Source organism: Suncus etruscus, chromosome 10 (assembly GCF_024139225.1).
Source record: "Suncus etruscus isolate mSunEtr1 chromosome 10, mSunEtr1.pri.cur, whole genome shotgun sequence".
Taxonomy (NCBI): domain Eukaryota; kingdom Metazoa; phylum Chordata; class Mammalia; order Eulipotyphla; family Soricidae; genus Suncus; species Suncus etruscus.
The window spans coordinates 53,771,985-53,787,598 of NC_064857.1; the positions used below are offsets into that span (position 1 = coordinate 53,771,985).

Consider the following 15,614-nt stretch of genomic DNA (forward strand, 5'->3'; position numbering starts at 1 on the left):
AGAGCGGATGGTCGCTCGCTCGGCCCGTCGGCCCGGCCCAGCGCTTTTCGGGGGGCCCTCGCGCACCCGGGGTGGCCCCGCAGCCTCTCGGCCTCGGCGGGCATCGCGTTGGGCCCGGAGCTGCAGATATGACTGGTGATTAAAAGGTTCCTGTATAAATACTTTTCTACTCCTTGGGATTTGAAGTGAAAATGCCTGGTGTTGTCCCTAGTGAAATCAATGGGCTTACAAGAGGTAGTCCATCAAAGAAAAACCGACTTTCCTTGAAGTTCTTTCAGAAAAAGGAAACGAAGAGAGCCCTGGAGTTCACTGATTCTCAAGAAAATGAAGAAAAGGCTTCGGAATATAGAGGGTCTGAAATGTCTACATCAACTCCCTATATTGCAAATAGTGATCAGGTTGTTCCTGCGGCACAATCCTCACCTCTAAACTGTGAGAAGAGAGAAAATTTGTTGCCATTTGTGGGACTGAATAATCTCGGCAATACTTGTTATCTTAATAGTATACTTCAGGTGTTATATTTTTGTCCCGGTTTTAAGTCTGGAGTGAAGCACTTATTTAATATTATCTCAAGGAAGAAAGATGCCCTAAAAGATGAAGCCAATCATCTTGAGATGAGAGAGAAGGGAAACTGCAAAGGAGATTCTTTGGCAAGTTATGAGTTGATTTGCAGTTTACAGTCCTTGATCATTTCAGTTGAACAGCTTCAGGCTAGTTTCCTTTTAAATCCAGATAAGTACACTGATGAGCTTGCTACTCAGCCAAGACGACTGCTTAATACACTCAGGGAACTCAACCCTATGTATGAAGGATATTTACAGCATGATGCACAGGAAGTATTACAGTGTATTTTGGGGAACATTCAAGAGACATGCCAACTCCTAAGAAAAGAAGAAGTAAAAATGGCAGAAATATCTACCAAAGTGGAAGAAAAACCACATCAGAAAGAGGAATTAAGTGATATGAAAAGTCTAGAGATGGACATTGTGAGACATCCTGAAGACTATAAAGAAAAACTTCCAAAAGGAAATGGAAAAAGAAAAAGTGATAGTGAATTTGGTAACATAAAGAAAAAACTTAAAGTATCCAAGGAATACCAATCATTGGAAGAAAACCAGAGACAAACCAGATCTAAAAGAAAAGCTACAGGGGATGTGTTAGAGATTCCTCCTAAAATAACCCCCAAGTACATTTCTGAAAATGAGAGTTCAAGAACTTCACAAAAGAAATCAAGAGTTAAAATAAACTGGTTAAAGTCTGCAACTAAGCAACCAAGCATTCTTTCTAAATTCTGCAGTCTGGGAAAAATAAACCAAGGATCCAAAGGACAGTCTAAGGACAACGAGGATGATCTTGATGAAGAGGACCAGGGCAAATGTGAAAATGATAACACAACTAATGGTTGTGGACTTGAATCTCCAGGGAATAATGTTAAACCCGATAACAATAATGAAGTTAAGCCCACAAACAAAGAGCAAATTGGTTTTGAATTAGTAGAAAAATTATTTCAAGGTCAGCTGGTATTAAGGACTCGTTGCTTAGAATGCGAAAGTTTAACAGAAAGAAGAGAAGATTTTCAAGACATCAGTGTACCAGTACAAGAAGATGAGCTTTCTAAAGTAGAGGAGAGTTCTGAAATTTCTCCAGAGCCAAAAACAGAAATGAAAACTTTGAGGTGGGCAATATCACAGTTTGCTTCAGTGGAGAGGATTGTGGGAGAAGATAAATATTTCTGTGAAAATTGCCATCATTATACTGAAGCTGAACGAAGTCTTTTGTTTGACAAAATGCCTGAAGTTATAACTATACATTTGAAGTGCTTTGCAGCTAGTGGCTTGGAGTTTGATTGCTATGGTGGTGGACTTTCCAAGATCAACACTCCTTTGCTGACCCCTCTTAAATTGTCACTAGAAGAATGGAGCACAAAGCCTACCAACGACAGTTATGGGTTATTTGCGGTTGTGATGCACAGCGGCATTACAATTAGTAGTGGGCATTACACTGCTTCCGTTAAAGTCACTGACCTGAATAGTTTGGAACTAGATAGGGGCAATTTTGTGGTTGACCAGATATGTGAAATAGGTAGGCCAGAACCGATGAATGAGGAGGAGGCAAGGGGTGTGGTGGAAAATTATGACGACGACGAAGTATCGATTAGACTTAGTGGAAATACACAGCCAACTAAAGTCTTGAGTAAAAAAAATGTAGAAGCTATTGGACTTCTCGGAGGACAAAAGAGCAAAGCAGATTATGAGCTCTATAATAAAGCGTCTAATCCTGATAAATTTGCCAGTACAGCCTTTGGTGAAAATAGAAGTTGTGAGACTAACAATACTAATGGGATGCACGAATCTGATAGAAGCAAGGAATCCATTGACCAAACAGGCATTAACATTAGTGGGTTGGAAAACAAGATTTCTTATGTGGTGCAAAGCTTAAAGGAGTACGAGGGGAAGTGGTTGCTCTTTGATGATTCTGAAGTGAAGGTTACTGAAGAAAAGGAATTTTTAAATTCTCTTTCCCCTTCTACATCTCCTACATCTACCCCTTACTTGTTATTTTATAAGAAATTGTAGAGCATGTTTTCCTTGTGTACATATTAAACAGATCTGGACAAAGAAAGTTGATCACATCAGTCTAGCTTATCTTTTGAAGCTATTGGATGTTTATTGGTCTCTAGGTTTTTATATAGTGAAATTTGAATAACTGAAAACCATGTTAATTTTTAGAAATCATTTCCTTTAGTAGAGACTAGTGATGCATTAGCTTCTGGGAACAAACTTGTATGAGTTCTTCATTGAAATCCAAAAAAATTGGAAGCATTTAAACACTTTCAAGTCTACACCTATATTTTGTTTGCTTTTTAAAATAAAGTGCTTGTATTTGTATCTCCATATTTTGGAGTAATTACATGATGTTTATAGGTCCTGTGGTTTTTCAACTAAGTAGAATGTCATTTTAGCATATTTAGTTTTATAAAAGTCACAAAACCAAATCTTTTAATGGGCTATTTAGAGGAACAGTCTGGACTGTGTATTTTATGCCTTGAATCGCTTTAAAAAGTGTCTCAGAAAAGCCAGACAGTCCTCTTGTATCTTAAGAATTTTACATGTATTTATGAAGATGATTCTGTAGTAAATCTTTTGGGGGGCAGGAGATAATTTGTATTTCTTCATAGTCATACTCTGCACGGTCTGTATATAGTACGTCAAACTTAGAGGTGTGACCTTAATTTTAACTTTTTTTTTAACTGGGAGGTTAATAAAACTTAAAATGCTTAGCAATTATAAAAAAAAAAAAAAAAAAAAAAAAAAAAAAAAAAAAGACTTTTATGATGGTAACACTTAGTAATTTCTTAAAAAACTAAAGAGACTTTAAATTGGGGCAGGGGAGGAGGTAAATGAGGAAGAACAAACAGAATTTATTATCTATATGCCAAATTCTATATCAAAGTATTCCAAGACTACATACAAGGACAAAATTACAATGTTCGTGCATTGATGTGTCATTGAGATGGATTTATAAGTGTAATTATAATCAAAGTAAACAAGTACCCAAATGTGACTAAGTGGTAGGCGAAATGCAATAGTTTTCAAGTTCACAAAAGCACAACCAGAATGATGTACATAGCATAATTTAGAATTTAAGGAACTAGGAAGAGACATTTTTGAAACTGAAAGTCAGTGACTTTTACTTTACAATCACTCTTCAAATTTTCGTAGTCCATTGTGCAAAGAACCTTCCAGGAAAGTATGTTCTCACTTGTGGATGCAATCATGTTTGCATTCCAAACTATCAAACTAGGGCTGGAACGATAGCATAACTGTAGGGTGTTTGCCTTGCATGCAGTCGACCTGGGACTTACTACCCAGGTTCTATCTTTGGCATCACAGATGGTCGCTAGAGCCTAACACGAGCTATTTCTGAGCACAGAGTCAGGAGTAACTTTGTGACCAAAAACCAAACTATCAAACTAAGATATTTATCATCAAACTAAGATATTTGTTTGGATAACTAGGTATCCAAATGGCATTTTTAAGTGTGCATTCAATACTGATTAATATTAAATTTTCCCTTTGTATTATAACATTTTACCAACACATATACTTTATTTATTTATTTGGGGGGGGTTTTGGGCCACACCCGGCAGTGCTCAGGGCTTACTCCTGGCTGTCTGCTCAGAAATAGCTTCTGGCAGGCACGGGGGACCATATGGAACACCGGGATTTGAACCAACCACCTTAGGTCCTGGATCAGCTGCTTGCAAGGCAAACGCCGCTGTGCTATTTCTCCAGGCCCCAACACATATACTTTGACAATTTCAGGCAAGGGAGAACTACAACATAATTAAAAAGCATTCACCTGAAAGAAAAAGACTGTTTTTCTGAACAAAAATAGAAGTGACAGATAATAGTAATTTGTTTTACATAAGATACATCTCATCAAAATTAAAGAAAATTTTAAAATTTAAGAAAATGTCGAATGAAATTTAACTTAGAGAAAAGGACATCAGAGAGACATGCAAAATATTGTACCATGTAAACCCAAGTAAATAATTGATCATATATTTCCACACTTCTAGTTTCACCAGTTTTATTAATTTTTTCATGATGTTTAATACCAAAACCTATGAAAGTGTTCAATGGCCTTATTTACCCTACTTTGGGATGTCTCTGAACAAAATACATTATCAGGAGAGAATGTATTTTTCTCCAAATGTCAAATTTTATTACAATCAACAGATAAAAATATAAAAAGGTCACTTCCCTAGAGACAAATAAATACCACTAAGGTTTTTTAAATTACCTCATACTGACACCAAATTCCACAAAGAGTAGAGATAGCCACATTTTTATTAGGAACGTGCAAACTTTAGCATTACTCACGAGAATAGTTCCGTAGCTTAAAAGGAACTCCTCTGTGACCACTTGAGGTCGAAAAACCTGTGTGATGAGAAAGTTTTCATGAATTAAATCCTGAAAGCCCTATGCCAAAAAGGAAGGAAAAAAGACAAAAAGGGAAACATTTTGTTTGAGTTGACTTTTCTCACCTCCAGTTTACAAAGAAGGGAGTAGTTGGTGTTGTTAAATCATTTTCTAATTATGACCATACCTGAGAAGTGACAAGGTGAAGCACTATAGGCATCAGTGGAAGAAACATCTTCAGCTGCTTCACTTGAACTGTTGAAGGGTGTTTGCGACCAGAAACAGTAGCCAAGGCATTGAGAATGTCACCTGCAAGTCACATGCAAGAGCAAGCATGGAAGTTCAAAACCACAAATAGTTAAAGAACTGAGGGTCATTAACTAAATGCTAACAGGATTTCTATAGGGGTTGATTTCCAAATAAATGAAGGAATATAAGCTGAATCATTTTCTTCACAAATATTGAAATTATAGCAGAAATTTATAGATCTGGGAAACAACCTGGATAGAAATATTCTTTTCTTCCTTTTTTTTTTTTTTGTTTTGTTTAGGGGTCACATCGGACAGCCTTCAGGGATTCCTCTTGGTTCTTCAGCCAGAAGTTGCTCCTGACAGACTAGGGGGACCATGTGAGAGGTTGGGAATCGAACCTCAGTCTGTCTTGGGCCAGCTGTGTGCAAGGCAGTCGCCCTACCCGTTACACCATCATCACTCTAGAAATATTCTAATTTAGAAATTTAAAAGAGGGGCTCAGCGGTAGGGCCATGCACACAGCTAACATAGGACGAACCCTGGTTTGATCTCCCAGCATCCCATATGGTCCCCCAAGCCAGTAGTGATTTCTCAGCACATAGCTGGAGTAACCCCTGAGTATCACCGGGTGTGGCCCAAAAATAAAAAACATTTTTAAAGTAAATAAAAAAGACTATATGTGACAGAATGGCAGTTTTAAAAATGATTTTTCTTCCTTCTTCCTTGTTATTTTTCCAAATTTTGATCAGAAACTATTGCCTTTATAAATGAAAAAGCATTGTTTTACAGAAATCAGAATTCTTCTGGCACAGAAACCAGAATATTTAAACTACAGAAACCAGACAACAACAACTAATGTGTGAAAAAAAATTCACCACAGAAAATGACTAAGGGGTTGGACAACCTAGTATGTCTGGAGCCCAGAGGTGGTCTTATGCCAGAGAACTTCGGGGATAAGGTTTCTTTGTATTTAGGACAAGCTTTTTTTCCCATTTACCCATATTTTGCTGGGCCTATGCAAAAAACAACACTTGCCACTCTTACACCGTTATTACTGTATTTTTTTAACTCTCATCCTTTTTAAAAATAAAAAAGAACTTACTAAAAAAAAGCATTGTTTAAAAATTATGTGACTGCATTAAAAATAAAATTTGCTTTAATAACAGAATAAAGGTAAAAAGAAACCAAGGCCTAAAACTTTTCATGGAGTGACAGGTCCAATAAAAAATAAAACTTGAGGACTTCAAAATCCTATCACATGAAAAATTATGAGTCTAATAAGTGACCAGATCATCGCATACAAGATGAAAATTTTTTAAAGTTTCAATCTAAAATAAAATTTGAGATACTCTATTTTCAGTCATTAATAGACAAATATATTTCCTAAAGTATTAGTAGTGATGAACAAAAAGGTACTTTGATAACATTCTAAACTTTTGAGTTTAATATATTTTACCATAAGTTATATTCACTTTCAAATTTTAAACATTTTTGAGTTATAGCTACATTTGCTGAGAAATCTTGAAATGTTATTTAAAGTTAATGCATGTAGCCCTTAGATTATTTAATTTCTGAAGATAATTATTTTAATTTCTACATTAAAATCTTCATGGAATACTGATTTTTTTTGTTTTGTTTTTGGGGCACACCCAGCAGCCTCAGGGATTACTCCTGGCTTTGTACTCAGAAATTGCTCCTTGCAGGCACAGGGGACCATATGGGATGCCGGGATTCAAACCAACATTGGTCCTGGGTCGGCTGCTTGTGAGGCAAATGCCCTACCACTGTGCTATCTCTCAGGCCCCCAGAATACTGATTTTTAAAGCTGTAACAAAAGCCCTTTACAATTCATTTCCACTCTCATCAAATTTTTTAAATCAATGAAATCTTCAAACTTTAATAACAAAAGTCTTTCATAATCAAAATGAATGCCTATGCATTTTAATCTAACAGTCTATGAACTAATCTGAAGGAAAAATTCCTTTTTCTTCAGAATTAGGTAGCAGGAAATCTTGAGAAATTTTACTTAAAATAACAGCACAAGTTTACTTTTAAGCATTAAAAATTTGTTTTGTGCTTACTTTCCAACATTTCTTGTTTACAACAGTAAACACTCCAATGTAACATTTAGCATGCTTGCTGCAGGCAAAATCATATCATAAAAGCAAAATGCAAAATAATCATAAAAATAAGGAAGGCAAATTTTAAATCTGGAAACTATACATGCAAGAAAAAGTGTCATCAAACTGTCCTGACAAGACAGGACCAAAAGCAGTGATGCCTAAAAGGCAAGTCACAGAGAGGCAGGCAGCAAGGGCCTGAGGAAGAGACTCCAATTTACCCAGAACACGTGGCAGCTCCTGCACGATGTGACAGATGAGAAGGTCCAGGCATTTGGACAGGTACTCATTGCCGCTTTGTGGCTCCTTGCCTGGAGAGGTCTTTCTGCTGTCTCTCTCGATGTACATCACCAGTCTACACACAATAAAGTGCAAAAGATTACTGCTCCTGATAAAACAGCTGGTAGCATCAGTCCCACAAGGCCACCAGGGCAAATGTTTCCTGGGGGCATCATCCCTATCATGTTGACATTTAGATTTGTAGCAGTGTGTCAGGCACAATGCATTTTGGCCTTCAAAACAGCCTGAACATTAATGCAGAAAGAATATATAGGAACTTTGAGTATCCCAACCCAAGTTGTTATAAAAACAATGCACTAATTGCATTTGCCATTAGCTCATGAAGAGCCACATTACTCAAAGCAGGATGAAAGAAAAAGGTGTCAGGTCACAAAAGGGCTCTTGGTAGTGTTGCAAAGACTCAAAGCTGAACAAATTATCTGAACTTTGTTCACCGTCAATAGTAAACTTGCTTTGAAATGTAAACAAGTATTATGAATTGCAGCTATTTCAATAAATTGCTGGCTTAAGTCCAAAGAAAATTTTTATCTTAGGACTGAGTGATACTAATTATTATTTGGGGCATGATTAACAAGAACATGAGGGTGATCCCAAATCCAAAACTGAAGTTTCACATAAGGAAGTTAGCAGCCTGTGTTCTGCAAACTAATTCGATTCATAGTCACAATCTATCAAATATGTACAATTTGTTAAAGTGCAAAGAAAAAGATGATTAATCAGCATAAAATTATCACTATTGCTTGAAGAATGCAGAGCACAAAACTTCTTGAAAATGAGTAAAACATAGAAATGACACCTCATCATTTTGTGATAAATTTTGTGTTGAAATACAGCATTCATGTAAGATGTTTAAAAATGACTGAGAACATGGGGCCGGGAAGGTGGCGCTACAGGTAAGGTGTCTGCTTTGCAAGCGCTAGCGTAGGATGGACCTCGGTTCGATCCCCCAGCATCCCATATAGTCCCCCCAAGCCAGAGGCGATTTCTGAGCACATAGCCAGGAGTAACCCCTGAGCGTCAAATGGGTGTGGCCCAAAAACCAAAAAAAAAAAAAAATGACTGAGAACAGCATGGTTCACGAGTCAACCTGGAGGTCCCAAGAATCTGTAGAGAAAAAAAAATGCCATAAATGTGACCTTCTGCTTCCAAAAAATTGAGGAAACGCCTGCAAATTCTGAGAAGTTGGCATATGTTCCATCAACACTATTTAAAGAAAAACACTAAACCTGTCTTCCTTTTGAACTTCCCAGAAGAGCTTCCTGATATCTGCCTGCCAGTCTAACCACCTGTAGGAGCAGCTGTCCAAAGTTAAAAATGATAAAATATTACCTCCTCTAAGACTATTCCTTATTACCCACTGAACCTAACTATTCATTTCTATTTGCATGTTCTAACAATGTCACCTCTTCACCTTCCTAAGAACCACTCTTAATGAAATCATGGGCATTTTCCTCTAACCCTTTCAGCCCTTTCTTTTATTCACTCATATTTTATTTTGAGTAGATCCACTACTTATATTTCAAGTTCTTTTCAACAGAATCCTTTTGAATTCTGAATGAAACCAACATCCAGATATGATATGTCTGCAGGAAAGGCTGCTGATATTAAATATAGGAAAACCTCATTCCACTGCAAATACCTGACATCAATATTGAATGTTCCAGTATAATACCAGGAATCCAGCCAAGTATCATTGGCCAACTAATTCCAAGTCTGTTTTAAGTTTTTCTTCTCCTCAAACATCCAATGAGATTCAGTGAGTGAAGTTATTATCATCTATTGTACAGAGAAAATCTTCCCAATTCTTATTATAAACACAAACACCTATTATACCCCTCTCCTAACCACACTCCCACTACAAAAGCAGACATATCCAATTGTGTACAATCCCATGTAGAGTAATTTGTCAGTGTCTTAACTTTTAAATTCTATTAAATCCAAACCACTAAGAAAAAAATGATCCATTCATATTTAGCTCTCTGCAAAAGCAACAATAAAATTGAAAGAGAAAACGCCCAGCAAAGGGATACATCTTAAATAAAATGTGTTTCATCATTAGAATGTAAATAGAAATAAATGAGTAAACGGAGCTGGATTAACACTTCAGTGGGCAGGGAACTTGCCTTGTATGTGGCCAGCTCAGGTTCAACCTCATACCTTGTATAGTCCCTTGAACCCTTCAAAAGTGATCCTTAAGTACAGAGCCAGGAGAAAGCCCTGAGCAACACTCAGGTGTGACCCAAAACCCAACCAAATAAATAAATAAGTAATAAAACTACATAATAAAGTTATGAGTAGTTGCTCAACTAATCTTGTTCATTTAGCAGGTCTCCAAAAATATGCTGCTTACACAAGAAAAATAATATTTATACTTTTTTATTTTGAAAACTCCAGAAGAAAACATAAATGACACACAATTATACTGAATTTACACTGATGTAATCTGGCAAGGGACAGAGGGTGGAAAGCTTTTCACTTCCTAAATTGCTTTAAGTTTTGAATCATGAGCGTTAGCTATCCAAAATTTAAAATTCAATGCTTTTAAAATTCTGAGATGATATCATTCTACATAAATATCTAAGTTTTAAGAAATATTGTAATGTTCAGTGCTATAGAATACTCTACCAGATAACATATGCTGCATGCAGGGCAGAAGTTTGTAAGATACACAGAGCCTTGTAAGATAATAGGCACTATGTGCCTTCATAATGTCAGTGTCAGGCTAGTTTTCACGGAGAAACCAACAGCAGTACTCTGCAAAAACCCAAACTTTAGTATGGCCTGTAACCCTGGATGTTTCCCTTCTTCCCTTAAGGAGGAGAAAGCTTTAACTTGCTAATTCTGGGAAATAGATGTCAATCAAATCTGGATATAATTCCAACTCTAGCACTCACTAGTAGTATGATCTCAGAAAACTTACTAAACCTATTAAAAACTTCAGCTTTCTAATTATAAAATGAGATGATGCCTACTTTGCAAGACTGCTGAGAGGATTAAAGGAGATAATTGCTTAGGGCAATGGTGAAGATAGTAGTCAGGATACATGGATAAATTAAGTCCCATCAATAGCAGTATTGTTAATTACTATGTTATACATTATCATAATGATGAGAAGGGGATAGGAAGGAACTGAAGACACTAATGGGGGGAAGTTGATACTGATATTGATGTTGGAAGTTGATGGGACTAAATCAAGATACAGTATGCCTGAAACTCAATCATAAATAACTTCATAAATCATGGTGCCTTAAAAAAATAAAACCTTAAATTAAAAAAAAAAAGTCTCAATTTTCACTAAGGTCATCACCACACACACTTCCCAAAGTACCTATCCTCTGTCCTACTTGCGTCCTGCCAGCATATAGGGGTTCCCTCTGATCTCTAGTAGTATCAGATTTCGTCTCTATCTTGTGGCTTGCATTTCATAATCACACTGATGGTACATTTTAATATTTCTTTACGGTTCATGCTTCTATTTTTGTAAAATACCTGTGTAGCTCTTTTGTTGCTTTTTCTACAGGCCAATTGCTTGTTACTGATTGTCAGGCATCGCTTATCAGCTATAGAGCCTAGCTGATTAAATGTGGGCTGCAACTCTCAGGTGAGGGTCATGCAACTCTTAAAGAATTTGTTTTAAGTTTATTTATTTAAATGTATTATTTGCACATGATTGACTGGTATACTTATTTTTATATGTGCTAGGTTACACAAAAATTTCTCAACCACAAAGAGGTCATGAGTGGAAGACATTTAAGTCCTGATCAAGGTCATTACTCTTTTCCCTTTTCCTATTAGTCAACTTTTTGTCTTTCACAAACTTCACAGTCAACTGGAAAATTATTTGTCAAAACGACTCAGAAAGAAATCTAATTCACTGTTTTTCCAAGTGGTAATTACTTGTCTGGCAGTCTTCATTAAAAAGGTGATTATAAGGAGAGCGGACTTGGTGAGTCCTTTCCCCCACGTGGGCGTAAGCCCAAGTGGAGAACGGACTGGGTGAGTCCCTTCCCCCAACGTGGGCACCCTACCCAGCGGGTACCCCAGCACCCCAAGCAACCCGCCCCAGGGACCCCAAGCCAGAGTGGAGAGCAGACTGGGTGAGCAGTGGGGGTATGGTGGGGAGGAGGGAGATTTGGGACATTTGTGATGGTAATGTTGCACTGGTGAAGGGGGGTATTCTTTACATGACTGAAACCTAATCACAACCATATTTGTAATCAAGACGTTTAAAGAGAAAAATAGTTTTAAAAAAGAAATTATTAATTGTATCAACTAATGAAAACTAGTCCAAGACAATAAAGACTGTGAGTTCATTGGGAAAAAAAGAATATCCTATTGCTTTCGTTACTTTTTATTTTTGTTTGTTTTTTGGGTGACACCTAGCAGTGCTCAGTGCTCACTCTTGGCAGGTTTAGGTTGACCATATGTAATGTTAGGGATAAAACCTGGGTTGGCTGCATGTAAGACAAGCACCCTATCCACTATATTATTTCTCCAGCCTCTACATTTTGTATTTTGTTCAAACTCTCCACTGAAATTCTCCAACTGAAAAGGTCTGAAATATCTGAGTTATAATTTTATAAAGTCTCTAATAATGCTACGAGAGTCTATATTCTCTATGTATATTATTACCTTCTTTGGTTATTTTATCATAAATTACTTTTGCTTACTTTCTATTGTATTAAAATTTAACTATAAAAACTGAAAGGATATTTTGAAATCTAGGGTTAGACTTCCCTAAAGAGGATTTATCTTTGCTCCAAATTTCTCTACTAGAATACCAATAAAATTTTATCACTGCAACCCAATTTGAGATAAGATAATTAGAAAGTGGGTATCTTTCCCTTCTTGCCAAAAAATTCTCTTTATAAATAACAAAGAACCTAGTAGCAAGAATGGAATAAATGGAAGTATTTGTCTTGGAGAATAAGTAAACTCAAAAGAAGTCCCAGAAAACTTGAATATTAAAAAAGAAAATTCATACTTTTTTTTTTGGTTTTTCGGGCCACACCCGTTTGATGCTCAGGGGTTATTTCTGGCTCAGAAATTGTCCCTGGCTAGGGGGGACCATATGGGACGCCGGGGGATCGAACCGTGGTCCTTTCCTTGGCTAGCGCTTGCAAGGCAGACACCTTACCTCTAGCGCCACCTCGCCGGCCCCAAAAATTCATACTTTTATAATTATTTTTTTCTCTGAAATTGAAAACCTCTAGAACCTAGAGACTCTATCCTAGACCCTGACCTATAACCCGCACAAATATCAAGATCGCTAGCTACAGTGGCTTGATTTTCTCACACACAACCGAGAGGAAACTTTCCTGGCATCACAAAACTTTTGGAGTAATGAGTATATATGGAGCCAGGGGTTGATCCCATGATGGTATGCTTCAAGGATGGAAAAACCCTGAATCTCTTAGGCCACGGGAATTCTCTTTCTTCCCCAATGCTTACTGTGCCTATGCAAAAAAAAAAAAAAAAAAAATTGGGGGAACGCCAAACCCTACCACTCCAGCACCCATACTTTTTCTTGTTCTGTTTTGATTTGTTAGTTTTTTACTTTATTTTCCTTCTCTTTTCCTTCCACTTTTCTCTTTCTTTTTCACTCTTGTGGTTATTATTTAGAGATTTATTTTTATTTTTATTTGCTGGGTCCATTTATTTTCCTTTTTTCTTCCATTTTTCTTTTCTTTTTTTTTCTCTCTCTCTTCTTTCTTTTTTTGGTAGTTGTCACCAAACTTTTTTCTCCCTTTTTTCTTATCCTTTTTATCTCCAATGATGGTGGAATAGATGCTCAATCTACAACAAACTGTAAAGTGGAGACTAGTTGCACTAGCAATCTGGGGGGGTAGAGGAGGGAGATATGGGATGTATACTGGGAACAGGAGCGGAGGGAGGATAGCACTGGTGGTGGGAATGCCCCTCATTCATTGTCACTATGTACCATAAGTGATGCCGTGAAAGATTTGTAATGCACTTTGGTCACAATAAAAATTTAAAAAAATATTCATTACTAACTTAATAATGTACAGTGAAACCAACATAATTTTCAGTATCATTTTTAGGTTAAAACACTATAATAATTTTTAATATTAGTGTAAAATAAACACAGAAAAGATTTTCCTTGCTTTAATACCTTTATTGAAATGCCTTTAGTAGAAGAAAAAAAGAGCTGGTGGGAATTCATGGAACTACTTTAGAACAATGCTCAATTTCTTCAGATTCTCTCGCTAGGCCCTGCGCTTACAGTAAAAATTTACACAGACTACAAAGAATACATTAATTTTACTGAAAAGGGACTGTTAGTTACTAAAAAATTTCACATTCAATGAAAAAGTTAGAATGTGGAAATATTTGAGCATTGTATCTTCAATTGCTTCAACTGCTATACAAAACAGAAAATGACATTTCTTAGTGTTCTACAAGAGTTAAAAAAGACTAACAATATAAGATAATCTATGTAAACTACAAAAAAATAAGGTTCATTTTTCTCCCAAGGACTTATCTCTTTCCTCACTTCTGCTCCCTTCATTTATCTCTACAATTCATTCACACTAATCAGCCCACAAATGCTTTGCTTCTACTACATGGGATATATTTATTCCACATACATCCACCTGTGGGCTTTCTCTCATGTTTTCTATTATGCCTTCTAACTACTTCCAAGCAGGCCAAGTACTATCTCCAATGCCTACACCAGTGCAATACCTAAAGTAAAATGAATCAACATTGTATAAAATTTATTTTTTGTGTGTATATAGGAAGAAATTTTATTATTATTTTTTAAATATATATTTTTTATTTAAGTAACATGATCATATTTGGGTCATAGTCATAACCAGAGCACCCCCCTTCACCAGTGCAACATTGTCCCTTCCCCCCGCCCCATCCCCTATCTGTATTAGAGACAGGCATTCTACTACAGTAATTTGTTTTTAAGTTCAGTAAGTTGTATTTTTTTTCCTTAAAGGATAAGAGTAAAAAAAATATAGTAAAGGTGAGATAGTGGCAATCGCCAATGTTTGCATAGGTCCAGAAAAATGGAGAAAATGAAAAAAAAAGTCCTTGACCTGATTACAAAAAGGCCTCAACCCAGAAGTTTATTGGCATAAGACAGACTCTGGGTTCCAGGCAGACCAGTCTATCCAACTCCAGTCATTCTCAATGTCCCAGTGAAACTTTTGCACACTTTAGCTATAGTTGGTATCAGACTTTTATATTTAAAGACTCTGGATTCTGTGCATTTCTTTCGTCGATGTCAGGCTGATGTGGAGCATCCTCTAGTTTCAGCATATCATTAAATGCAGAGTGATCTGCCCTGCATGCAGACTGTTGCTGAGTCGCCTGGGTAACATTGTATAACATTTATTTATTCATTCAAAAATACAGTGTCTATTGTATTAAAAGCATCTTTCTAGTCAATAGAGATACAGCTCATGGCATGTATATTTAACAAGTAAATAGATAGAAAATAATTTAGTCCTATAGAAGAAATAAGGGAGAGTAAATCAGTCACTTGCCAGCCAGGTCTTCAGTGACAGAATGTCAATTAAGCAAAGACCAGGAGTACAGAAAGCAATGTGAAGATAACGCAAACATTCTGTGCAGATGAAAAGGAAATAAAAGGCAACTTCCAAATGGCAAGTGCATGCTTGGTGTGTTCATATGGGCTGGAGCACAAAGAAGAGAACAGACAACTAGACTAAAAGCTATGGTAAGAACCTTGAATTTTATTCTTGACAGGAATGAAGTGATACAACTTATGGAGTTCAAGCAGCCCCTTGAGCCCAATAAGAAAAACATACCATAGAAAAGTAAGATCAGTTAATAAGAAACTGAATTATATAAATAAGAAGCTTTGGATCTTTGGCTGGGTTGGTCATCTAAAAATTACGTGAATTGATAAGATTCTGGATATTGCTTTAAGCTGCAAGTAAGGAGACTTGTTATTGATTGCATCTGAGTTGTGAAAGGAGACAAAAATAATAACTCCATGCAATTGGAGCCAATTGGAAGAATAG

The 15,614-nt window shown here is 36.5% G+C and overlaps 2 protein-coding genes across 2 annotated transcripts in view; one reads left to right on the forward strand and one right to left on the reverse strand.

The window, feature by feature from the left end:
• The window catches only part of ULK4 (unc-51 like kinase 4), a 665,001-nt gene that overhangs the window by 472,380 nt on the left and 177,007 nt on the right, over positions 1 to 15,614 (reverse strand). The window contains exons 22-24 of the mRNA XM_049782607.1: positions 7,518 to 7,651; positions 5,113 to 5,234; positions 4,887 to 4,943 (exon numbers count right to left, since the gene is read on the reverse strand). Of these exons, the coding sequence (XP_049638564.1) occupies positions 4,887 to 4,943; positions 5,113 to 5,234; positions 7,518 to 7,651 (313 nt within the window). The remainder of the gene's footprint in view (positions 1 to 4,886; positions 4,944 to 5,112; positions 5,235 to 7,517; positions 7,652 to 15,614) is intronic.
• LOC126020937 (ubiquitin carboxyl-terminal hydrolase 1-like) lies at positions 189 to 2,907 on the forward strand. Its single transcript, XM_049782545.1, has one exon. The coding sequence runs from the start codon at positions 192 to 194 to the stop codon at positions 2,574 to 2,576; it is 2,385 nt and encodes a 794-aa protein (XP_049638502.1). The 5' UTR covers positions 189 to 191; the 3' UTR covers positions 2,577 to 2,907.

Bases quoted from the DNA above. Each gene is read 5' to 3' on its own strand.
- LOC126020937 (XM_049782545.1), top strand. From the start codon at position 192: ATGCCTGGTGTTGTCCCTAGTGAAATCAATGGGCTTACAAGAGGTAGT.